Source organism: Hyperolius riggenbachi, chromosome 6 (genome assembly GCF_040937935.1).
Source record: "Hyperolius riggenbachi isolate aHypRig1 chromosome 6, aHypRig1.pri, whole genome shotgun sequence".
Taxonomy (NCBI): domain Eukaryota; kingdom Metazoa; phylum Chordata; class Amphibia; order Anura; family Hyperoliidae; genus Hyperolius; species Hyperolius riggenbachi.
The window spans coordinates 373308113-373334420 of NC_090651.1; the positions used below are offsets into that span (position 1 = coordinate 373308113).

The 26308-nt window shown below is 50.1% G+C and overlaps 1 protein-coding gene across 4 annotated transcripts in view; it reads right to left on the bottom strand.

Moving 5' to 3' along the window:
• Positions 1-26308, bottom strand: part of LOC137521951 (zonadhesin-like) — a 173262-nt gene that overhangs the window by 65866 nt on the left and 81088 nt on the right. For all 4 annotated transcript variants that reach the window (XM_068241908.1, XM_068241910.1, XM_068241909.1 and 1 more), the window contains one exon: positions 17655-17885. In XM_068241908.1, the coding sequence (XP_068098009.1) occupies positions 17655-17885 (231 nt within the window). The remainder of the gene's footprint in view (positions 1-17654; positions 17886-26308) is intronic.

Genomic DNA, 26308 nt, shown 5'->3' on the forward strand with positions numbered 1-26308 from the left:
AAACTGAATACGCTCCTGTAGGTGGGAGCATTCTGCGCCTGCACAGTTACAGCCTTAGCAAACTGAATACACTCCCGTAGGTGGGAGCATTCTGCGCCTGCACAGTTACAGCCTTAGCAAACTGAATAGACTCCCGTAGGTGGAAGCATTCTGCGCCTGCACAGTTACAGCCTTAGCAAACTGGATACCCTCCTGTAGGTGGGAGCATTCTGCGCCTGCACAGTTACAGCCTTAGCAAATTGGATACCCTCCTGTAGGTGGAAGCATTCTGCGCCTGTACAGTTACAGCCTTAGCAAACTGAATACACTCCTGTAGGTGGGAGCATTCTGCGCCTGCACAGTTACAGCCTTAGCAAACTGAATAGACTTCCGTAGGTGGAAGCATTCTGTGCCTGCACAGTTACAGCCTTAGCAAACTGAATACGCTCCTGTAGGTGGGAGCATTCTGCGCCTGCACAGTTACAGCCTTAGCAAACTGAATACGCTCCTCTAGGTGGGAGCATTCTGCGCCTGCACAGTTACAGCCTTAGCAAACTGAATACACTCCCATAGGTGGGAGCATTCTGCGCCTGCACAGTTACAGCCTTAGCAAACTGAATACACTACCGTAGGTGGGAGCATTCTGCACCTGCACAGTTAGCCTTAGCAAACTGAATACGCTCCTGTAGGTGGGAGCATTCTGCGCCTGCACAGTTACAGCCTTAGCAAACTGAATACACTCCTGTAGGTGGGAGCATTCTGCGCCTGCACAGTTACAGCCTTAGCAAACTGAATACGCTCCTGTAGGTGGGAGCATTTTGCGCCTGCACAGTTACAGCCTTAGCAAACTGAATAGACTTCCGTAGGTGGGAGCATTCTGCACCTGCACAGTTACAGCCTTAGCAAACTGAATACACTCCCGTAGGTGGGAGCATTCTGGGCCTGCACAGTTACAGCCTTAGCAAACTGAATACGCTCCTGTAGGTGGGAGCATTCTGTGCCTGCACAGTTACAGCCTTAGCAAACTGAATACCCTGCTGTAGGTGGGAGCATTCTGTGCCTGCACAGTTACAGCTTTAGCAAACTGAATACGCTACTGTAGGTGGGAGCATTCTGCGCCTGCACAGTTACAGCCTTAGCAAACTGGATACCCTCCTGTAGGTGGGAGCATTCTGCGCCTGCACAGTTACAGCCTTAGCAAACTGAATACGCTCCTGTAGGTGGGAGCATTCTGCGCCTGCACAGCTACAGCCTTAGCAAACTGAATACACTCCCTTAGGTGGGAGCATTCTGCACCTGCACAGTTGCAGCCTTAGCAAACTGAATAGACTTCCGTAGGTGGAAGCATTCTGCGCCTGCACAGTTACAGCCTTAGCAAACTGAATACGCTCCTGTAGGTGGGAGCATTCTGCGCCTGCACAGTTACAGCCTTAGCAAACGGAATACGCTCCTCTAGGTGGGAGCATTCTGCGCCTGCACAGTTACAGCCTTAGCAAACTGAACACTCCCATAGGTGGGAGCATTCTGCGCCTGCACAGTTACAGCCTTAGCAAACTGAATACACTACCGTAGGTGGGAGCATTCTGCACCTGCACAGTTAGCCTTAGCAAACTGAATACGCTCCTGTAGGTGGGAGCATTCTGCGCCTGCACAGTTACAGCCTTAGCAAACTGAATACACTCCTGTAGGTGGGAGCATTCTGCGCCTGCACAGTTACAGCCTTAGCAAACTGAATACGCTCCTGTAGGTGGGAGCATTCTGCGCCTGCACAGTTACAGCCTTAGCAAACTGAATAGACTTCCGTAGGTGGGAGCATTCTGCACCTGCACAGTTACAGCCTTAGCAAACTGAATACACTCCCGTAGGTGGGAGCATTCTGGGCCTGCACAGTTACAGCCTTAGCAAACTGAATACGCTCCTGTAGGTGGGAGCATTCTGTGCCTGCACAGTTACAGCCTTAGCAAACTGAATACCCTGCTGTAGGTGGGAGCATTCTGTGCCTGCACAGTTACAGCTTTAGCAAACTGAATACGCTACTGTAGGTGGGAGCATTCTGCGCCTGCACAGTTACAGCCTTAGCAAACTGGATACCCTCCTGTAGGTGGGAGCATTCTGCGCCTGCACAGTTACAGCCTTAGCAAACTGGATACCCTCCTGTAGGTGGGAGCATTCTGCGCCTGCACAGTTACAGCCTTAGCAAACTGAATACACTCCCGTAGGTGGGAGCATTCTGCGCCTGCACAGTTACAGCCTTAGCAAACTGAATAGACTCCCGTAGGTGGAAGCATTCTGCGCCTGCACAGTTACAGCCTTAGCAAACTGGATACCCTCCTGTAGGTGGGAGCATTCTGCGCCTGCACAGTTACAGCCTTAGCAAATTGGATACCCTCCTGTAGGTGGAAGCATTCTGCGCCTGTACAGTTACAGCCTTAGCAAACTGAATACACTCCTGTAGGTGGGAGCATTCTGCGCCTGCACAGTTACAGCCTTAGCAAACTGAATAGACTTCCGTAGGTGGAAGCATTCTGCGCCTGCACAGTTACAGCCTTAGCAAACTGAATACGCTCCTGTAGGTGGGAGCATTCTGCGCCTGCACAGTTACAGCCTTAGCAAACTGAATACGCTCCTCTAGGTGGGAGCATTCTGCGCCTGCACAGTTACAGCCTTAGCAAACTGAATACACTCCCATAGGTGGGAGCATTCTGCGCCTGCACAGTTACAGCCTTAGCAAACTGAATACACTACCGTAGGTGGGAGCATTCTGCACCTGCACAGTTAGCCTTAGCAAACTGAATACGCTCCTGTAGGTGGGAGCATTCTGCGCCTGCACAGTTATAGCCTTAGCAAACTGAATACACTCCTGTAGGTGGGAGCATTCTGCGCCTGCACAGTTACAGCCTTAGCAAACTGAATACGCTCCTGTAGGTGGGAGCATTCTGCGCCTGCACAGTTACAGCCTTAGCAAACTGAATAGACTTCCGTAGGTGGGAGCATTTTACACCTGCACAGTTACAGCCTTAGCAAACTGAATACACTCCCGTAGGTGGGAGCATTCTGGGCCTGCACAGTTACAGCCTTAGCAAACTGAATACGCTCCTGTAGGTGGGAGCATTCTGTGCCTGCACAGTTACAGCCTTAGCAAACTGAATACCCTGCTGTAGGTGGGAGCATTCTGTGCCTGCACAGTTACAGCTTTAGCAAACTGAATACGCTACTGTAGGTGGGAGCATTCTGCGCCTGCACAGTTACAGCCTTAGCAAACTGGATACCCTCCTGTAGGTGGGAGCATTCTGCGCCTGCACAGTTACAGCCTTAGCAAACTGAATACGCTCCTGTAGGTGGGAGCATTCTGCGCCTGCACAGCTACAGCCTTAGCAAACTGAATACACTCCCTTAGGTGGGAGCATTCTGCACCTGCACAGTTGCAGCCTTAGCAAACTGAATACGCTCCCGTAGGTGGGAGCATTCAGCGCCTGCACAGTTACAGCCTTAGCAAACTGAATACACTCCCGTAGGTGGGAGCATTCTGCGCCTGCACAGTTACAGCCTTAGCAAACTGAATAGACTCCCGTAGGTGGGAGCATTCTGCGCCTGCACAGTTACAGCCTTAGCAAACTGAATAGACTCCCGTAGGTGGGAGCATTCTGCGCCTGCACAGTTACAGCCTTAGCAAACTGAATACGCTCCCGTAGGTGGGAGCATTCTGCGCCTGCACAGTTACAGCCTTAGCAAACTGAATACGCTCCTGTAGGTGGGAGCATTTTACACCTGCACAGTTACAGCCTTAGCAAACTGAATACACTCCCATAGGTGGGAGCATTCTGCGCCTGCACAGTTACAGCCCTAGCAAACTGAATACGCTCCCGTAGGGGGGAGCATTCTGCGCCTGCACAGTTACAGCCTTAATAAACTGAATACGCTCCCGTAGGTGGGAGCATTCTGTGCCTGCACAGTTACAGCCTTAGCTAACGTAATACGCTCCTGTAGGTGGGAGCATTCTGCGCCTGCACAGTTACTGCCTTAGCAAACTGAATACGCTCCTGTAGGTGGGAGCATTCTGCGCCTGCACAGTTACAGCCTTAGCAAACTGAATACACTCCTGTAGGTGGGAGCATTCTGCGCCTGCACAGTTACAGCCTTAGCAAACTGAATACGCTCCTGTAGGTGGGAGCATTTTGCGCCTGCACAGTTACAGCCTTAGCAAACTGAATAGACTTCCGTAGGTGGGAGCATTCTGCACCTGCACAGTTACAGCCTTAGCAAACTGAATACACTCCCGTAGGTGGGAGCATTCTGGGCCTGCACAGTTACAGCCTTAGCAAACTGAATACGCTCCTGTAGGTGGGAGCATTCTGTGCCTGCACAGTTACAGCCTTAGCAAACTGAATACCCTGCTGTAGGTGGGAGCATTCTGTGCCTGCACAGTTACAGCTTTAGCAAACTGAATACGCTACTGTAGGTGGGAGCATTCTGCGCCTGCACAGTTACAGCCTTAGCAAACTGGATACCCTCCTGTAGGTGGGAGCATTCTGCGCCTGCACAGTTACAGCCTTAGCAAACTGAATACGCTCCTGTAGGTGGGAGCATTCTGCGCCTGCACAGCTACAGCCTTAGCAAACTGAATACACTCCCTTAGGTGGGAGCATTCTGCACCTGCACAGTTGCAGCCTTAGCAAACTGAATAGACTTCCGTAGGTGGAAGCATTCTGCGCCTGCACAGTTACAGCCTTAGCAAACTGAATACGCTCCTGTAGGTGGGAGCATTCTGCGCCTGCACAGTTACAGCCTTAGCAAACTGAATACGCTCCTCTAGGTGGGAGCATTCTGCGCCTGCACAGTTACAGCCTTAGCAAACTGAATACACTCCCATAGGTGGGAGCATTCTGCGCCTGCACAGTTACAGCCTTAGCAAACTGAATACACTACCGTAGGTGGGAGCATTCTGCACCTGCACAGTTAGCCTTAGCAAACTGAATACGCTCCTGTAGGTGGGAGCATTCTGCGCCTGCACAGTTACAGCCTTAGCAAACTGAATACACTCCTGTAGGTGGGAGCATTCTGCGCCTGCACAGTTACAGCCTTAGCAAACTGAATACGCTCCTGTAGGTGGGAGCATTCTGCGCCTGCACAGTTACAGCCTTAGCAAACTGAATAGACTTCCGTAGGTGGGAGCATTCTGCACCTGCACAGTTACAGCCTTAGCAAACTGAATACACTCCCGTAGGTGGGAGCATTCTGGGCCTGCACAGTTACAGCCTTAGCAAACTGAATACGCTCCTGTAGGTGGGAGCATTCTGTGCCTGCACAGTTACAGCCTTAGCAAACTGAATACCCTGCTGTAGGTGGGAGCATTCTGTGCCTGCACAGTTACAGCTTTAGCAAACTGAATACGCTACTGTAGGTGGGAGCATTCTGCGCCTGCACAGTTACAGCCTTAGCAAACTGGATACCCTCCTGTAGGTGGGAGCATTCTGCGCCTGCACAGTTACAGCCTTAGCAAACTGGATACCCTCCTGTAGGTGGGAGCATTCTGCGCCTGCACAGTTACAGCCTTAGCAAACTGAATACACTCCCGTAGGTGGGAGCATTCTGCGCCTGCACAGTTACAGCCTTAGCAAACTGAATAGACTCCCGTAGGTGGAAGCATTCTGCGCCTGCACAGTTACAGCCTTAGCAAACTGGATACCCTCCTGTAGGTGGGAGCATTCTGCGCCTGCACAGTTACAGCCTTAGCAAATTGGATACCCTCCTGTAGGTGGAAGCATTCTGCGCCTGTACGGTTACAGCCTTAGCAAACTGAATACACTCCTGTAGGTGGGAGCATTCTGCGCCTGCACAGTTACAGCCTTAGCAAACTGAATAGACTTCCGTAGGTGGAAGCATTCTGCGCCTGCACAGTTACAGCCTTAGCAAACTGAATACGCTCCTGTAGGTGGCAGCATTCTGCGCCTGCACAGTTACAGCCTTAGCAAACTGAATACGCTCCTCTAGGTGGGAGCATTCTGCGCCTGCACAGTTACAGCCTTAGCAAACTGAATACACTCCCATAGGTGGGAGCATTCTGCGCCTGCACAGTTACAGCCTTAGCAAACTGAATACACTACCGTAGGTGGGAGCATTCTGCACCTGCACAGTTAGCCTTAGCAAACTGAATACGCTCCTGTAGGTGGGAGCATTCTGCGCCTGCACAGTTACAGCCTTAGCAAACTGAATACACTCCTGTAGGTGGGAGCATTCTGCGCCTGCACAGTTACAGCCTTAGCAAACTGAATACGCTCCTGTAGGTGGGAGCATTCTGCGCCTGCACAGTTACAGCCTTAGCAAACTGAATAGACTTCCGTAGGTGGGAGCATTTTACACCTGCACAGTTACAGCCTTAGCAAACTGAATACACTCCCGTAGGTGGGAGCATTCTGGGCCTGCACAGTTACAGCCTTAGCAAACTGAATACGCTCCTGTAGGTGGGAGCATTCTGTGCCTGCACAGTTACAGCCTTAGCAAACTGAATACCCTGCTGTAGGTGGGAGCATTCTGTGCCTGCACAGTTACAGCTTTAGCAAACTGAATACGCTACTGTAGGTGGGAGCATTCTGCGCCTGCACAGTTACAGCCTTAGCAAACTGGATACCCTCCTGTAGGTGGGAGCATTCTGCGCCTGCACAGTTACAGCCTTAGCAAACTGAATACGCTCCTGTAGGTGGGAGCATTCTGCGCCTGCACAGCTACAGCCTTAGCAAACTGAATACACTCCCTTAGGTGGGAGCATTCTGCACCTGCACAGTTGCAGCCTTAGCAAACTGAATACACTCCCGTAGGTGGGAGCATTCTGCGCCTGCACAGTTACAGCCTTAGCAAACTGAATAGACTCCCGTAGGTGGGAGCATTCTGCGCCTGCACAGTTACAGCCTTAGCAAACTGAATAGACTCCCGTAGGTGGGAGCATTCTGCGCCTGCACAGTTACAGCCTTAGCAAACTGAATACGCTCCCGTAGGTGGGAGCATTCTGCGCCTGCACAGTTACAGCCTTAGCAAACTGAATACGCTCCTGTAGGTGGGAGCATTTTACACCTGCACAGTTACAGCCTTAGCAAACTGAATACACTCCCATAGGTGGGAGCATTCTGCGCCTGCACAGTTACAGCCCTAGCAAACTGAATACGCTCCCGTAGGGGGGAGCATTCTGCGCCTGCACAGTTACAGCCTTAATAAACTGAATACGCTCCCGTAGGTGGGAGCATTCTGTGCCTGCACAGTTACAGCCTTAGCTAACGTAATACGCTCCTGTAGGTGGGAGCATTCTGCGCCTGCACAGTTACTGCCTTAGCAAACTGAATACGCTCCTGTAGGTGGGAGCATTCTGCGCCTGCACAGTTACAGCCTTAGCAAACTGAATACACTCCTGTAGGTGGAAGCATTCTGCGCCTGCACAGTTACAGCCTTAGCAAACTGAATACGCTCCTGTAGGTGGGAGCATTCTGCGCCTGCACAGTTACAGCCTTAGCAAACTGAATAGACTCCCGAAGGTGGAAGCATTCTGCGCCTGCACAGTTACAGCCTTAGCAAACTGAATACGCTCCTGTAGGTGGGAGCATTCTGCGCCTGCACAGTTACAGCCTTAGCAAACTGAATTTACTCCCGTAGGTGGGAGCATTCTGCGCCTGCACAGTTACAGCCTTAGCAAACTGAATAGACTCCCGTAGGTGGAAGCATTCTGCGCCTGCACAGTTACAGCCTTAGCAAACTGGATACCCTCCTGTAGGTGGGAGCATTCTGCGCCTGCACAGTTACAGCCTTAGCCAATTGGATACCCTCCTGTAGGTGGAAGCATTCTGCACCTGTACAGTTACAGCCTTAGCAAACTGAATACACTCCTGTAGGTGGGAGCATTCTGCGCCTGCACAGTTACAGCCTTAGCAAACTGAATAGACTTCCGTAGGTGGAAGCATTCTGCGCCTGCACAGTTACAGCCTTAGCAAACTGAATACGCTCCTGTAGGTGGGAGCATTCTGCGCCTGCACAGTTACAGCCTTAGCAAACTGAATACGCTCCTCTAGGTGGGAGCATTCTGCGCCTGCACAGTTACAGCCTGAGCAAACTGAATACACTCCCATAGGTGGGAGCATTCTGCGCCTGCACAGTTACAGCCTTAGCAAACTGAATACACTACCGTAGGTGGGAGCATTCTGCACCTGCACAGTTAGCCTTAGCAAACTGAATACGCTCCTGTAGGTGGGAGCATTCTGCGCCTGCACAGTTACAGCCTTAGCAAACTGAATACACTCCTGTAGGTGGGAGCATTCTGCGCCTGCACAGTTACAGCCTTAGCAAACTGAATACGCTCCTGTAGGTGGGAGCATTCTGCGCCTGCACAGTTACAGCCTTAGCAAACTGAATAGACTTCCGTAGGTGGGAGCATTCTGCACCTGCACAGTTACAGCCTTAGCAAACTGAATACACTCCCGTAGGTGGGAGCATTCTGGGCCTGCACAGTTACAGCCTTAGCAAACTGAATACGCTCCTGTAGGTGGGAGCATTCTGTGCCTGCACAGTTACAGCCTTAGCAAACTGAATACCCTGCTGTAGGTGGGAGCATTCTGTGCCTGCACAGTTTCAGCTTTAGCAAACTGAATACGCTACTGTAGGTGGGAGCATTCTGCGCCTGCACAGTTGCAGCCTTAGCAAACTGGATACCCTCCTGTAGGTGGGAGCATTCTGCGCCTGCACAGTTACAGCCTTAGCAAACTGAATACGCTCCTGTAGGTGGGAGCATTCTGCGCCTGCACAGCTACAGCCTTAGCAAACTGAATACACTCCCTTAGGTGGGAGCATTCTGCGCCTGCACAGTTGCAGCCTTAGCAAACTGAATACGCTCCTGTAGGTGGGAGCATTCAGCGCCTGCACAGTTACAGCCTTAGCAAACTGAATACACTCCCGTAGGTGGTAGCATTCTGCGCCTGCACAGTTACAGCCTTAGCAAACTGAATAGACTCCCGTAGGTGGGAGCATTCTGCGCCTGCACAGTTACAGCCTTAGCAAACTGAATAGACTCCCGTAGGTGGGAGCATTCTGCGCCTGCACAGTTACAGCCTTAGCAAACTGAATACGCTCCCGTAGGTGGGAGCATTCTGCGCCTGCACAGTTACAGCCTTAGCAAACTGAATACGCTCCTGTAGGTGGGAGCATTTTACACCTGCACAGTTACAGCCTTAGCAAACTGAATACACTCCCATAGGTGGGAGCATTCTGCGCCTGCACAGTTACAGCCCTAGCAAACTGAATACGCTCCCGTAGGGGGGAGCATTCTGCGCCTGCACAGTTACAGCCTTAATAAACTGAATACGCTCCCGTAGGTGGGAGCATTCTGTGCCTGCACAGTTACAGCCTTAGCTAACGTAATACGCTCCTGTAGGTGGGAGCATTCTGCGCCTGCACAGTTACAGCCTTAGCAAACTGAGTACGCTCCTGTAGGTGGGAGCATTCTGCGTCTGCACAGTTACAGCCTTAGCAAACTGAATACACTCCTGTAGGTGGGAGCATTCTGTGCCTGCACAGTTACAGCCTTAGCAAACTGAATACGCTCCTGTAGGTGGGAGCATTCTGCGCCTGCACAGTTACAGCCTTAGCAAACTGAATAGACTTCCGTAGGTGGGAGCATTCTGCGCCTGCACAGTTACAGCCTTAGCAAACTGAATACGCTCCTGTAGGTGGGAGCATTCTGCGCCTGCACAGTTACAGCCTTAGCAAACTGAATACCCTCCTGTAGGTGGGAGCATTCTGCGCCTGCACAGTTACAGCCTTAGCAAACTGAATACGCTCCGGTAGGTGGGAGCATTCTGCGCCTGCACAGATACAGCCTTAGCAAACTGAATACCCTCCTGTAGGTGGGAGCATTCTGCGCCTGTACAGTTACAGCCTTAGCAAATTGGATACCCTCCTGTAGGTGGAAGCATTCTGCGCCTGTACAGTTACAGCCTTAGCAAACTGAATACGCTCCTGTAGGTGGGAGCATTCTGCGCCTGCACAGTTACAGCCTTAGCAAACTGAATACACTCCCATAGGTGGGAGCATTCTGCGCCTGCACAGTTACAGCCTTAGCAAACTGAATACACTCCCGTAGGTGGAAGCATTCTGCGCCTGCACAGTTAGCCTTAGCAAACTGAATACGCTCCTGTAGGTGGGAGCATTTTACACCTGCACAGTTACAGCCTTAGCAAACTGAATACACTCCCATAGGTGGGAGCATTCTGCGCCTGCACAGTTACAGCCCTAGCAAACTGAATACGCTCCCGTAGGGGGGAGCATTCTGCGCCTGCACAGTTACAGCCTTAATAAACTGAATACGCTCCCGTAGGTGGGAGCATTCTGTGCCTGCACAGTTACAGCCTTAGCTAACGTAATACGCTCCTGTAGGTGGGAGCATTCTGCGCCTGCACAGTTACAGCCTTAGCAAACTGAGTACGCTCCTGTAGGTGGGAGCATTCTGCGTCTGCACAGTTACAGCCTTAGCAAACTGAATACACTCCTGTAGGTGGGAGCATTCTGTGCCTGCACAGTTACAGCCTTAGCAAACTGAATACGCTCCTGTAGGTGGGAGCATTCTGCGCCTGCACAGTTACAGCCTTAGCAAACTGAATAGACTTCCGTAGGTGGGAGCATTCTGCGCCTGCACAGTTACAGCCTTAGCAAACTGAATACGCTCCTGTAGGTGGGAGCATTCTGCGCCTGCACAGTTACAGCCTTAGCAAACTGAATACCCTCCTGTAGGTGGGAGCATTCTGCGCCTGCACAGTTACAGCCTTAGCAAACTGAATACGCTCCGGTAGGTGGGAGCATTCTGCGCCTGCACAGATACAGCCTTAGCAAACTGAATACCCTCCTGTAGGTGGGAGCATTCTGCGCCTGTACAGTTACAGCCTTAGCAAATTGGATACCCTCCTGTAGGTGGAAGCATTCTGCGCCTGTACAGTTACAGCCTTAGCAAACTGAATACGCTCCTGTAGGTGGGAGCATTCTGCGCCTGCACAGTTACAGCCTTAGCAAACTGAATACACTCCCATAGGTGGGAGCATTCTGCGCCTGCACAGTTACAGCCTTAGCAAACTGAATACACTCCCGTAGGTGGAAGCATTCTGCGCCTGCACAGTTAGCCTTAGCAAACTGAATACGCTCCTGTAGGTGGAAGCATTCTGCACTTGCACAGTTAGCCTTAGCAAACTGAATACACTCCTGTAGGTGGGAGCATTCTGCGCCTGCACAGTTACAGCCTTAGCAAACTGAATACACTCCTGTAGGTGGGAGCATTCTGCGCCTGCACAGTTACAGCCTTAGCAAACTGAATACGCTCCTGTAGGTGGGAGCATTCTGCGCCTGCACAGTTACAGCCTTAGCAAACTGAATAGACTTCCGTAGGTGGGAGCATTCTGCACCTGCACAGTTACAGCCTTAGCAAACTGAATAGACTTCCGTAGGTGGGAGCATTCTACGCCTGCACAGTTACAGCCTTAGTATACTGAATACGCTCCCGTAGGGGGGAGCATTGTGCGCCTGCACAGTTACAGCCTTAGCAAACTGAATACGCTCCTGTAGGTGGGAGCATTCTGCGTCTGCACAGTTACAGCCTTAGCAAACTGAATACACTCCTGTAGGTGGGAGCATTCTGCGCCTGCACAGTTACAGCCTTATCAAACTGAATACGCTCCGGTAGGTGGGAGCATTCTGCGTCTGCACAGTTACAGCCGTAGCAAACTGAATACGCTCCTGTAGGTGGGAGCATTCTGCGCCTGCACAGTTACAGCCTTAGCAAACTGAATACACTCCCGTAGGTGGGAGCATTCTGCGCCTGCACAGTTACAGCCTTAGCAAACTGAATAGACTCCCGTAGGTGGGAGCATTCTGCGCCTGCACAGTTACAGCCTTAGCAAACTGATTACCCTCCTGTAGGTGGAAGCATTCTGCGCCTGTACAGTTACAGCCTTAGCAAACTGAATACGCTCCTGTAGGTGGGAGCATTCTGCGCCTGCACAGTTACAGCCTTAGCAAACTGAATAGACTTCCGTAGGTGGAAGCATTCTGCGCCTGCACAGTTACAGCCTTAGCAAACTGAATACGCTCCTGTAGGTGGGAGCATTCTGCGCCTGCACAGTTACAGCCTTAGCAAACTGAATACGCTCCTCTAGGTGGGAGCATTCTGCGCCTGCACAGTTACAGCCTTAGCAAACTGAATACACTCCCATAGGTGGGAGCATTCTGCGCCTGCACAGTTACAGCCTTAGCAAACTGAATACACTCCCGTAGGTGGGAGCATTCTGCACCTGCACAGTTAGCCTTAGCAAACTGAATACGCCCCTGTAGGCGGGAGCATTCTGCGCCTGCACAGTTACAGCCTTAGCAAACTGAATACGCTCCTCTAGGTGGGAGCATTCTGCGCCTGCACAGTTACAGCCTTAGCAAACTGAATACACTCCCATAGGTGGGAGCATTCTGCGCCTGCACAGTTACAGCCTTAGCAAACTGAATACACTCCCGTAGGTGGGAGCATTCTGCACCTGCACAGTTGCAGCCTTAGCAAACTGAATACGCTCCCGTAGGTGGGAGCATTCTGCGCCTGCACAGTTACAGCCTTAGCAAACTGAATACGCTCCCGTAGGTGGGAGCATTCTGCGCCTGCACAGTTACAGCCTTAGCAAACTGAATACGCTCCTGTAGGTGGGAGCATTCTGCGCCTGCACAGTTACAGCCTTAGCAAACTGAATAGACTTCCGTAGATGGGAGCATTCTGCACCTGCACAGTTACAGCCTTAGCAAACTGAATACCCTCCTGTAGGTGGGAGCATTCTGCGCCTGCACAGTTACAGCCTTAGCAAACTGAATACGCTCCGGTAGGTGGGAGCATTCTGCGCCTGCACAGATACAGCCTTAGCAAACTGAATACCCTCCTGTAGGTGGAAGCATTCTGCGCCTGTACAGTTACAGCCGTAGCAAACTGAATACGCTCCTGTAGGTGGAAGCATTCTACGCCTGCACAGTTACAGCCTTAGCAAACTGAATAGACTCCCGTAGGTGGAAGCATTCTGCGCCTGCACAGTTACAGCCTTAGCAAACTGAATACGCTCCTGTAGGTGGGAGCATTCTGCGCCTGCACAGTTACAGCCTTAGCAAACTGAATACACTCCCGTAGGTGGGAGCATTCTGCGCCTGCACAGTTACAGCCTTAGCAAACTGAATAGACTCCCGTAGGTGGAAGCATTCTGCGCCTGCACAGTTACAGCCTTAGCAAACTGGATACCCTCCTGTAGGTGGAAGCATTCTGCGCCTGCACAGTTACAGCCTTAGCAAACTGAATACACACCTGTAGGTGGGAGCATTCTGCACCTGCACAGTTAGCCTAAGCAAACTGAATACGCTCCTGTAGGTGGGAGCATTCTGCGCCTGCACAGTTACAGCCTTAGCAAACTGAATAGACTTCCGTAGGTGGAAGCATTCTGCGCCTGCACAGTTACAGCCTTAGCAAACTGAATACGCTCCTCTAGGTGGGAGCATTCTGCGCCTGCACAGTTGCAGCCTTAGCAAACTGGATACACTCCCATAGGTGGGAGCATTCTGCGCCTGCACAGTTACAGCCTTAGCAAACTGGATACCCTCCTGTAGGTGGGAGCATTCTGCGCCTGCACAGTTACAGCCTTAGCAAACTGAATACGCTCCTGTAGGTGGGAGCATTCTGCACCTGCACAGTTACAGCCTTAGCAAACTGAATACACTCGCATAGGTGGGAGCATTCTGCGCCTGCACAGTTACAGCCTTAGCAAACTGAATACGCTCCCGTAGGGGGGAGCATTGTGCGCCTGCACAGTTACAGCCTTAGCAAACTGAATACACTCCCTTAGGTGGGAGCATTCTGCACCTGCACAGTTACAGCCTTAGCAAACTGAATACACTCCCGTAGGTGGGAGCATTCTGCGCCTGCACAGTTACAGCCTTAGCAAACTGAATACGCTCCCGTAGGTGGGAGCATTCTGCGCCTGCACAGTTACAGCCTTAGCAAACTGAATACGCTCCTGTAGGTGGGAGCATTCTGCGCCTGCACAGTTACAGCCTTAGCAAACTGAATAGACTTCCGTAGATGGGAGCATTCTGCACCTGCACAGTTACAGCCTTAGCAAACTGAATACCCTCCTGTAGGTGGGAGCATTCTGCGCCTGCACAGTTACAGCCTTAGCAAACTGAATACGCTCCGGTAGGTGGGAGCATTCTGCGCCTGCACAGATACAGCCTTAGCAAACTGAATACCCTCCTGTAGGTGGAAGCATTCTGCGCCTGTACAGTTACAGCCGTAGCAAACTGAATACGCTCCTGTAGGTGGAAGCATTCTACGCCTGCACAGTTACAGCCTTAGCAAACTGAATAGACTCCCGTAGGTGGAAGCATTCTGCGCCTGCACAGTTACAGCCTTAGCAAACTGAATACGCTCCTGTAGGTGGGAGCATTCTGCGCCTGCACAGTTACAGCCTTAGCAAACTGAATACACTCCCGTAGGTGGGAGCATTCTGCGCCTGCACAGTTACAGCCTTAGCAAACTGAATAGACTCCCGTAGGTGGAAGCATTCTGCGCCTGCACAGTTACAGCCTTAGCAAACTGGATACCCTCCTGTAGGTGGAAGCATTCTGCGCCTGCACAGTTACAGCCTTAGCAAACTGAATACACACCTGTAGGTGGGAGCATTCTGCACCTGCACAGTTAGCCTAAGCAAACTGAATACGCTCCTGTAGGTGGGAGCATTCTGCGCCTGCACAGTTACAGCCTTAGCAAACTGAATAGACTTCCGTAGGTGGAAGCATTCTGCGCCTGCACAGTTACAGCCTTAGCAAACTGAATACGCTCCTCTAGGTGGGAGCATTCTGCGCCTGCACAGTTGCAGCCTTAGCAAACTGGATACACTCCCATAGGTGGGAGCATTCTGCGCCTGCACAGTTACAGCCTTAGCAAACTGGATACCCTCCTGTAGGTGGGAGCATTCTGCGCCTGCACAGTTACAGCCTTAGCAAACTGAATACGCTCCTGTAGGTGGGAGCATTCTGCACCTGCACAGTTACAGCCTTAGCAAACTGAATACACTCGCATAGGTGGGAGCATTCTGCGCCTGCACAGTTACAGCCTTAGCAAACTGAATACGCTCCCGTAGGGGGGAGCATTGTGCGCCTGCACAGTTACAGCCTTAGCAAACTGAATACACTCCCTTAGGTGGGAGCATTCTGCACCTGCACAGTTACAGCCTTAGCAAACTGAATACGCTCCCGTAGGTGGGAGCATTCTGCGCCTGCACAGTTACAGCCTTAGCAAACTGAATACGCTCCCGTAGGTGGGAGCATTCTGCGCCTGCACAGTTACAGCCTTAGCAAACTGAATACACTCCCGTAGGTGGAAGCATTCTGCGCCTGCACAGTTACAGCCTTAGCAAACTGAATACGCTCCTGTAGGTGGGAGCATTCTGCGCCTGCACAGTTACAGCCTTAGCAAACTGAATACGCTCCCGTAGGTGGAAGCATTCTGCGCCTGCACAGTTACAGCCTTAGCAAACTGAATACGCTCCTGTAGGTGGGAGCATTCTGCGCCTGCACAGTTACAGCCTTAGCAAACTGAATACACTCCTGTATTAGGCTGTGATAGGCTGCAGTCTATCACAGACAATCATTGTGATAAGCTGACGGGGGAGGGAAGGAGGGTTATTAAATTAATTTAAAACAATAGGGAAATTTAATAAAAAAAAAGATATTTATAATACATAAATAAACAATCCTTGGAGCGATCTGACCCCACCAACAGAAAGCTCTGTTGGTGGGGAGAAAAGGGGGGGGGATCATTTGTGTGCTGACGCAGGGCAGCCATCAGAAATTTTGGGGCCCCTCACACATCAGCAGGCCTGGGCCCCCCCTCCTTGGGCCCACCCATTGGTTGCTGTGCCCGCCCACTAGCCACCCCAACCCCATGTACAAAGTGCGCTGGGAGCGAAAAAGTGCATGTCTTCGACACTGAAGAAAGCGCCATGAACAGCATGATGTGGCATTTTGTGGGAGGAGACAAATACTATCAAAATACAGGTAGTCCCCGGTTAACAAATGAGATAGGGACTTGTAGGTCCGTTCTTATCCTTTATCCGTTATCTTTTGTCCCCCTCTTTTCTTCCTGTGCCTCTTTTGTCCCTCTCTGTCTCACCTCAGTTTGTGCCTCTTTTGTGTCCCTCTGTGCGACCTCATGTTCCCACCTCATCTCTTTTCCCCCCGTGCATCTTTTATCCCCCTGTGTTACCTCTTTGTCTCCTTCTGTCTCAGCTCGTCCCCTTGCCCTTGCCAGGTTTAGGTGCCCCTAGTGTAGGTATCAAGGCATAGGTGTCCCCTCTGTGTGACCTCATGTTCCCATCTCATCTCTTTTCTCCCTGTGTCTCTTTTGTCCCTCTCTGTCTCACCTCAGTTTGTGCCTCTTTTGTGTCCCTCTGTGTGACCTCATGTTCCCATCTCATCTCTTTTCTCCCTGTGCCTCTTTTGTCCCTCTCTGTCTCACCTCAGTTTGTGCCTCTTTTGTGTCCCTCTGTGCGACCTCATGTTCCCATCTCATCTCTTTTCTCCCTGTGCATCTTTTATCCCCCTGTGTTACCTCTTTGTCTCCTTCTGTCTCAGCTCGTCCCCTTGCCCTTGCCAGGTTTAGGTGCCCCTAGTGTAGGTATCAAGGCATAGGTGTCCCCAGTATAGGTAGCCAGGTATAGGTCCCCCCAGTATAAGTAGCCAGCTATAGATGGTGCCCCAGTATTGGTAGCCTGGTATAGTGGCTCCCAGTATAGATAGCCTGGTGTGGGTGGTGCACCAGTATAGGTTAGGGCCGGTTCACACGGACGCTTGGCGGCGTCTACCGTCAAGCGTTCGGGACCCATCGGCTAAACTCTCCCATTCAAGTGAATAGGAGCGTTTAGCATTGCGCGGTTACCGTCGATTACCGTCGATTGCATAAACGCGGCGTTCTGATCCCGATCTGATCACGCATCGTTTCGGCCGTCCCTAGAAGCCGCATGCAACGTCTAGGGACGGCTAGCCGGCGCGTCTTCATGTCCCCCTGCGGGGACGAGAAACGCCGATCGCGACGATCTCTGTACCGCCGCCACCGAACGGGACGTCACAGGACGACGCGACTTCCTGGCCGCCCCAACGCCGCCTGCCGTCCGTGTGAACCGGCCCTTAGCCAGGTACAGGTGCTCCCAGTATAGGTAGCAAGATATAGGCACCCCAGTATAGGTAGCCAAGTATAGGTGGGGCCCCAGTATAGGTAGCTAGATATAGGTAATGCCCCAGTATAGGTAGCTAGGTATAGGTGGTTCCAGCCCCAGTATAGGTAGCCAGGTATAGATGGTGGCCTAGAATGCTAGTTAGTGAGCCACAGGCCCGCAGCCACAGCCAGCACATGCGGCCCTTCCAGCACTTTGGGTGGGGCCCAGGGCCCCCAGAAGCCTGGGGCCCCTCACTGCAGTGTCAGTTGTCCCCCCCTGATGGCTGCCCTGGTGCTGAGTTGTACGGCCCTGCAGCGAGGCCTTGAAGCTGCGGTGGCCCATTTAGAAAAAAATGGCCTGGTCACTAGAGGGATTTAACACCGCGGTCCTCAAGAGACAATTCTTGTCAGGCCCCACATTCACCTTGTCCTGCAGATGCAGTGTCATAGGGACCACGCTGGATGCACACATTTCGGGGGATACAGGGACCAGACAATCCATTCTTGAAGATGTACGGATACTTGCAGACGCAGCCTCCCTGACAGATTTTGGTACATCGGTTGCGTTTAATTGCATGGTTCTCACAGTAGTATGCACAGTGTGCTCTACATTCACTCCATTCTTGGTGTTCATATTGGGTGCATTTGTCTCTTCCTGCAAATATAAGATAAAAGGGTAGAGATTGTATCACTGATAATCTTACATGCCCCCAAAAATATGCAACAACCCCATCAAATATTTCTTGATTTGATCAGTTTGGATAGCAAAGAGACCCTTGACCTGGTAAAAAAACAAAAAAACCCTTAGTTTGTCTTACCTTACAAGGGGCTTCGTCCAGCCTCCCATAATCTTTGAGGTCCCTCAGTTCCTTCTGGGTGCCCTTTGCTATGTCACTCTTGCCTCTTATTAAAGAGTACAATTCACCTCTTTTGATACATTCATGGTCAATCCCCCACAAAAGCACCAGTAATCAGTGTTGCTTGCTAATTTTCGCCAAAGTCATTGTTGCAAATGAAATTTTCGATTTCAAGAAAATATTCACAAAGATACATCATATTTTCGCAGTATGGTCAAAGAAAATGTATTATTGATTCCGGGATAAAAATTTGCGAAAAGCTCAAAAATCTTTTTTTTTTTTTTTTATCGTGAGAAATCACAAACTTATAATAAAATCATTTTCAATGGCATTTTCACTCAAAATTTGATTTTTACATTGTTTTTGCAAAAATCAATGCAAAAAGAATATCAACATTTTCGCTCATCATTAAACTGCTGCCCCCTATGCCAAACAAATCAGGGGCGTAACGATAGGCTCTGCAAGGGATGCAGCTGCAAGTGGGCCCTTAGGGGGAGATGCCTGAGAGGGGGCCCCTGGCTCTGGGGCCCTTTAGGTCCATTTTAAGGGCAGGAGGGGGTGCAGTGCAGGAAGGGGGAGAAGCAGGCACACATAGCAGCAGGGAGGGGAGGCTAACTCCCCCCCCCCTCTGGCTACCATCAGCGCTCCCCCCTCCAGCAACAAAACCTGGGGGGGGGGGCATCCAAAGTTTTGCAGAGGGGCCCAGTGATTTCTAGTTACGCCCCTGAAACAAATGCAAAATCTTGCACGCAGGGGTTAGGAATCACCATAAACCTTAGCTTCAGTGTGAGCAGCAGGACTGCCACATATGCAAGAGCTTAATGACATTTATTCAAATGGATAAATTCTCCAGAAAAAAAAAAAAAAAAAAAAGTATGGAAAGACCTTTAAAAACTTTGTGAGGTTTTTATTGGTGCCACATTGCTCAGAGGGGTGTCCAAACTAATGGCAGTCTGATTGGTTGGATGGCTTGGAATAGTTGGGTAGTTATATCCAACAGTTCATCAGCACTTGGCACATTCTTTTGACTACCTGTAGTCACCACCAGGGGCGCCGCGAGGCATAAAGCAAACCAAGCGGCCCGCTTGGGGCCTCAAGATCGTAGGGGCCTCGGCGGCTCAGTGACGTCGGCGTGACGTCACTGTTTTCCCGCAGCCCCGCGGGGCTGGCAGAGCAGGGCAGGGCTACGGGAAGATGGCCGCCGCCGAAGCCCTGCTCTGGAGACTATTTATGCCTCCAGTACAGGGCTTCGGGTGGCCATCTTCCCGTAGCCCTGATTCAATCAGCGCGGGAGATTGGAGGAGGGAGGGAGCACCGTGGGAACTGCGCGCCTGAGGAGCCGGCCAGGAGAGGAGACGGGGAGAGAAGACTTCTGCCAGTGCCAGGTAAGTAAATTCTTTTCTTTTTGCAGCTCTGAAAATGTGCCCTAATTGCGTTTGATATCTGCTGAACTGTTTCCTAATTGTGTTTGATTTCTGCTGAACTGTGCCCTAATTATGTTTGATTTCTGCTGAACTGTTCTCTAATTGTGTTTGATTTCTGCTGAACTGTGCCCTAATTGTGTTTGATTTCTGCTGAACTGTGCCCTAATTGTGTTTGATTTCTGCTGAACTGTGCCCTAATTGTGTTTGATTTCTGCTGAACTGTTCCCTAATTGCGTTTGATTTCTGCTGAACTGTGCCCTAATTGTGTTTGATTTCTGCTGAACTGTGCCCTAATTGTGTTTGATTTCTGCTGAACTGTGCCCTAATTGCGTTTGATTTCTGCTGAAAATGTGTCCAAATTGTGTTTGATTTCTGCTGAAAATGTGCCCAAATTGCGTTTGATTGCTGCTGAAAATGTGCCCAAATTGCGTTTGATTTCTGCTGAAAATGTGCCCTAATTGCGTTTGATTTCTGCTGAAAATGTGCCCAAATTGCGTTTGATTTCTGCTGAAATGTGGCCAAATTGCGTTTGATTTCTGCTGAAAATGTGCCATAATTGCGTTTGATTTCTGCTGAAAATGTGCCCAAATTGCGTTTGATTTCTGCTGAAAATGTGCCATAATTGCGTTTGATTTCGGCTGAAAATGTGCCCTAATTGCGTTTGATTTCTGCAGAAAATTTGCCCAAATTGCGTTTGATTTCTGCTGAAATGTGGCCCAAATTGCCTTTGATTTCTGCTAAAATGTGGCCCAAATTGGGTTTGATTTCTACTGAAATGTGGCCCAAATTGCGTTTGATTTCTGCTGAAATGTGGCCCAAATTCTGTTTGTTTTCGGTTGAAATGTTGCACAAATTGCGTTTTTATTTTCTGGTGTCTGGGGTAATTGTTGCTGCATTTATTATTTAATGGTCATAGTTGGCTATATTTGCTGTGCTACGGTTAAGCTCCGCCCATACAATGTCATGGCCAAATCCATCTTTCGGCGCGGTGCGCTGCGCGCGCCTCAATCACCCCCACACCCATTTTCCCCGCTAACAGCCCTGCCCCAATCCGCCCTCCAGCTCCACCCACATGTCATGGCCACGCCCACTTATGCAGGATAGCCACACCCATTTTTCGCCGCTTGGGGCCACAAAAACCTTAGCTGCACCCCTGGTCACCACATGTACAAGATTACAAGCGACTCACCGGTATTTGCCACCACACAAACATCTCATTAGATGCTGTCTGCAAGGGATCCAAACATTTATTTAAACTCAAACACAATTCCAGCAATAAGACTTACACCGTGGTTCCTTGCAAACAGGGCCTTTGTGCATAAAACTGCTTTTCAATAAAACGCAATTCAAAAGTGCATCCTGCAAAGTTGTGCAAATAACTTGCCGACTCTTCCACCTGATCAAGGTTTCCCTGTTACGGAATCATTAGGGGTGATAGAGAGTGAACATTTAAGTGGGCAATCGGAGCCGGAACAAGGTCCTCCAGCACCCGAGGCTGAGACACCAAAGTGCGCCGCTCCATCCCTACCACCCCAGCCATCACACACTGATTGCTATTAGACTAAGAGGCCCCTCCCCATCCCTCCCACCCCAGCCGTCACACACTGATTGCTATTACACTAAGAGGCCCCTCCCCATCCCTCCCATCCCAGCCGTCACACACTAATTGCTATTACACTAAGAGGTCCCTACCCATCCCTCCCACCCCAGCCGTCACACACTGATTGCTATTACACTAAGAGGCCCCTCCATCCCTCCCACCCCAGCCGTCACACACTGATTGCTATTAGACTAAGAGGCCCCTCCCACCCTCCCACCCCAGCCGTCACACACTGATTGCTATTAGACTAAGGGGCCCCTCCCACCCTCCCTCCCCAGCCGTCACACACTGATTGCTATTACACTAAGAGGCCCCTCCCACTAGGGATGCTCAAATTCGGCTTCGGGAGATATCCGGATTTTTGCTATCCGGATATCTCCCAGTAATGCTGTGCGGGCTGGGCGGGGGGGTCAAGCTTACCTCTCTGACGTCTTCTTCGGTCGTCCCTTGGCGCCTCCCACGATGCGCTCCATGCGCGTGACGTGATTACAAACACTTCCTCCTTCAACCCGGAAGGAGGAAGTGTTTGTAATCAGGTGACCGCCGCTTGGAGCGCATCGTGGGAGGCGCTGAGGGACGACCGAAGAAGACGTCAGAGAGGTAAGCTTGACCCCCCCGCCCAGCCCGCACAGCATTACTGGGAGATATCCGGATAGCAAAAATCCGGATATCTCCCGAAGCCGAATTTGAGCATCCCTGCCTCCCACCCTCCCTCCCCAGCCGTCACACACTGATTGCTATTACAGTAAGAGGCCCCTCCCCATCCCTCCCACCCCGGCCGTCACACACTGATTGCTATTACACTAAGGGGCCCCTCCATCCCTCCCACCCCAGCCGTCAGACACTGATTGCCATTAGACTAAAAGGTGCCCCAGGACCCCCCCCCCCCCCCAAACACCTTAATCTCAAGTTATCTGGCTTGCAGTCACTGCCATGTATCCCCTTTTATTTTTCTCTCTGCTTCATACACAATAGGGGAATGGTAGCTGAATGAGTTTTGTGCCCCCTCCTACACTGCGCCCTGAGGCTGGAGTCTCTCTAGCCTCTGCCTCGGCCCCGCCCTGCCCCCTCCTACACTGCGCCCTGAGGCTGTAGCCTCTCTTACCTCTGCCTCGGCCCCGCCCCCTCCTACACTGCGCCCTGAGGCTGGAGCCTCTCTCGCCTCTTGCCTCGGCCCCGCCCTGCCCCCTTCTACACTGCGCCCTGAGGCTGGAGCCTCTCTCGCCTCTGCCTTGGCCCCGCCCTGCCCCCGCCTACACTGCGCCCTGAGGCTGGAGCCTCTCTCGCCTGTTGCCTCGACCCCGCCCTGCCCCCTCCTACACTGCGCCCTGAGGCTGTAGCCTCTCTTGTCTCTGCCTTGGCCCAGCCCTGTGGGCAATATATAGAAAAATGACACTTTGAAGTTACATAATTAGCCATCCTTCACTACAGGATCATAATCCCACAGTGTTTCAGTCAGGGGCGTTGCTAGCCCCAAAGATCAGTGGCACATGCCCCTGATCTATTCTGGGGAGCCCCGAGTATCCCCAGGCAGAGTCAGCTGCGGTGCCTCAATGACAGGCATGCTGGGAGCTGTGGTGCATCAATCGGGGATATGCTGGGTGCTGTGGTGCCATGCTGGGCTCTACGATGCCTTTATGAGGGCATGCAGGGAGCTGTGGTTCTTGTATGGGGAGATGCTGGGAGTTGTGGTGCCTCAATGGGAGGCCCATTGGAGCATGGGAGATGGTCCACTAGAAGGTCAGGAAATGCTATGGGGGTACTGCCAGATAACTTGGCGGCATGCACATTTTTTTTTGGGGGGGGGGGGGGGGGGTTGTATTAGTGGAGAGGGGTCTTTAGCCAACACTTTGCTGTGCAGATCTACTTAGATCGTTAAAGAGAGTCTGAAGCCATAAAAATTACCTCTTTTTATTGGCCAGTTATACAGTATATTAGAGTGGTCTGAAACTCTGACATCACATTCAATAAAATTGTGTTTTTCTACTTTGTATTATTCATACAGTTATCGTATTTGCTTTTGTGCAGTAGTATTGTCTGTCTACATATTACAAGTTTCCAAAGTTTAGTTTTTCTTGTCCTGAAAACAGTTATTGCATTTTATTCCAACTGCTTTTTACTATATACTAGCTGGACGCCCAGCGTTGCCCGGGTATGTATTTGGCTAGTGTTGGCTCTCCCCACTTTTCCTAACCCTAACACACAATTACTCAATTACTTAATGACCAAGTATGTGAGCTTTGCGGTCTTTGGCATCAATAATTTGCAATGAAATAAAATTAATCTGATTGGATGTGGCTCCACCCCTTTTCTGAATTAGAACCCCAATCACCCAATGGCCAACTGTACCAGGTACAGGTGATTAACCTATTTTGGTTCCTGGACGTAGTTTCTACGTCCAGGAACCATGCGCGCTACCGCGCGCCCCCGCGGCCGATCGCGCGCGTGCACGCGCACTCCCGGCCGCGGATTCGGTAGCCAGGGAATCAATGTATCGGTCTACGGTGCCCGATCATTGATTCCTCTCCCCCGCTGAAAAAGCGACAGCTTCTCTCGGAAGCTGCGCCTTTTCTGGCCGTTCCCTCTGCGATGAGTCACTCTAAGCGTGTGTTATGCTTAGAGTGACGTCATGTAAACAAACTCATGGCCGCCATCTTGTGGCCAAAAAGTAATACTACACCGCTAGTAAAAAATAATTTTAAATTAACACACATTTACATTATCAATCTATTGTTTACCTCCCACCCTCCCAAAACTACCCAAATAAAATATTTACAATAAAAAAACAAAAACCATTACAATAAAAAAAAAACAAAACATGTAAATATTTACCTAAGGGTCGAAACTTTTTAAATATCAATGTAAAGATGAAATATTTCTATATTTTTTTTATTTTAAACTTGTAAATAGTGATAGATGCAAAACGGAAAAAATGCACCTTTATTTCCAAATAAAATATTGTCGCCATACATTGTGATAGGGACATAATTTTAATAGTGTTATAACACGGGACATATGGGCAAATACAATACGTGAGTTTTAATTATGGAGGCATGTATTATTTTAAAACTATAATGGCTGAAAACTGAGAAATAATGAATTTTTTCTTATTCTTCCTGTTAAAATGCATGTACAGTAAAGTGGCTCTTAGCAAAATGTACCCCCCAAAGAAAGCCTAATTGGTGGCGAAAAAAACAAGATATAGATCAGTGCATTGTGATAAGTAGTGATAAAGTTATAGGCTAATGAATGGGAGGTGAACATTTCTCACGTGAAAACGACGGAACCTGAATGGGTTAACAGTGCAAGAATGGTAGCAATTAAATATTCCCCTTGAAAATCAATAGGTTAATTTTGATTGGCTTTTATAGGCTCCACCCACTTTTCTGAATATTAATCCCAGTTTTGGTTATGGGAATAAAAAGTATCCTATACTTTATTCCAGGTAATGTACTATGTGTGTGCCAAATTTCATTCAAATCCATTCAGTCGTTTTTGCGTGATCGAGTAACAAACATCCAAACATCCGAACTTTCCCATTTATTATATTAGTAGGATTAAAATCTTCTAATGAGGTGTGTGTGTGTGTGTGTGTGTGTGTGTGTGTGCGTGCGTGCGTGCGTGCGTGCGTGCGTGCGTGCGTGCGTGCGTGCGTGCGTGCGTGCGTGTGTGTGTGTGTAGAGACAGCTTCTCAGAAAGTGTTTTTTACTTGTTACAGACAAATGTATCAACATTGGAATGTAAACCAAGATATTGTTATCTCCAGTTTGGATGCAGATTTGAAGCTGAATAGCAGGACAAAGTGCTTTGTTTAACCAATTCAGTGATGTTCTGCTAAAACAAAATGTCTGGGATAGTGGCTTTAAAGCTGTGAGGAATCTTTTAGAGCAAAGAAGAAATGGTGACTTTCAGACCACTTTAAGCATTAAGATCATAGCTTATACGCCGCATTCTCACGGCAGAACAACGGATTTATACCCCCAACATCCCCAGGGCAAAATTATGTGATACTTCCTGAAAGAGGCAGGCAGAGCTTTGCACAGTAGCTCTGCCTCTGCTCCAGCCGATCTCATCCTCTCCCCGCCCCTCTGTCTTCTTTCGCTGAGTGGGGCGGGGAGAGGCGGAGATCGGCAGAGATTGATTGGACCGGAGGCAGAGCTACAGAGCAAAACTCTCCCTCCTACAGGCAGCAAAATCCCCAACCTAGAAAGTCGTGGAATTTTGCCCCGGGATTTTAGGGGTATAAATACCTTGTTCTGCCACGGGGATACAGATAATCAGCTTTGATCTTAATACTTAATATAACTGGCCAATAAAAAGAGGTAAGTTTTATGGCTTCAGACTCTCTTTAAGTTCATGTCAATTTGGCTCCACCCATGACCACACCCACATTATAGTGCATGACCACACCTATTTTCTAGCTGGAATGCTCAAAAGTGCCCTGGATCTCTTAGGATCCGAGCAACGCCCCTGGTTTCAGTGCCTTGGGTTCTACTCATTGGAAGGAAGCAGTCACCTGACCCATCCCCTAGCAGCTCCAACAGGCTGAAAAGTATCATGGGTAATGTAGTTTTTTGCTGTCAAAGTAGTTTTCATTGGCTTAGAGCCTCAACCAGCCGCTATGCTACCTGGGAAATCCAGTTCCAAATATTGGGGCTGGTCTGACCTGCTGCCTGGAATGGGCCAGATCCTTCTCAGCAACAATGCCAGTAATAGCCAGTAATACTTATATAAAAAGTGCACAGTGACACTAGAATGTAAATAGTAGTCGTCAGTAGGATTCCATTAATAAGTTAATCCAAAATCAATTCATGTCAAACAATAGCACAACTTGGCCCATATGTAATTCGCCTTTGCTCTCGCGTTTTCTCCTAGGAGATAATTTCTCATCTTTAATTTAAAATAACTTTTAAGCACTTTGCAATGGAAAAAAAAAAACATACAAAAAGAAGGTGAAAAATTACTGTAAAAATTATTTTGAGTAACACAGTACAGACAGTTGATAGACAATAACAATCCTAGTTGCTATCCGGATTTCACCCAGTAAACCTGTGCGGGGTGGGCGGGGCGTCAAGCTTACCTGTCTGACGTCTTCTTAGGTCCGTCCCTCTGCGCCTCCCACGATGCGGTCCACACGCATCACGTGACTACAAACACCTCCTCCTTCAACACGGAAGGAGGACGTGTTTGTAGTCAC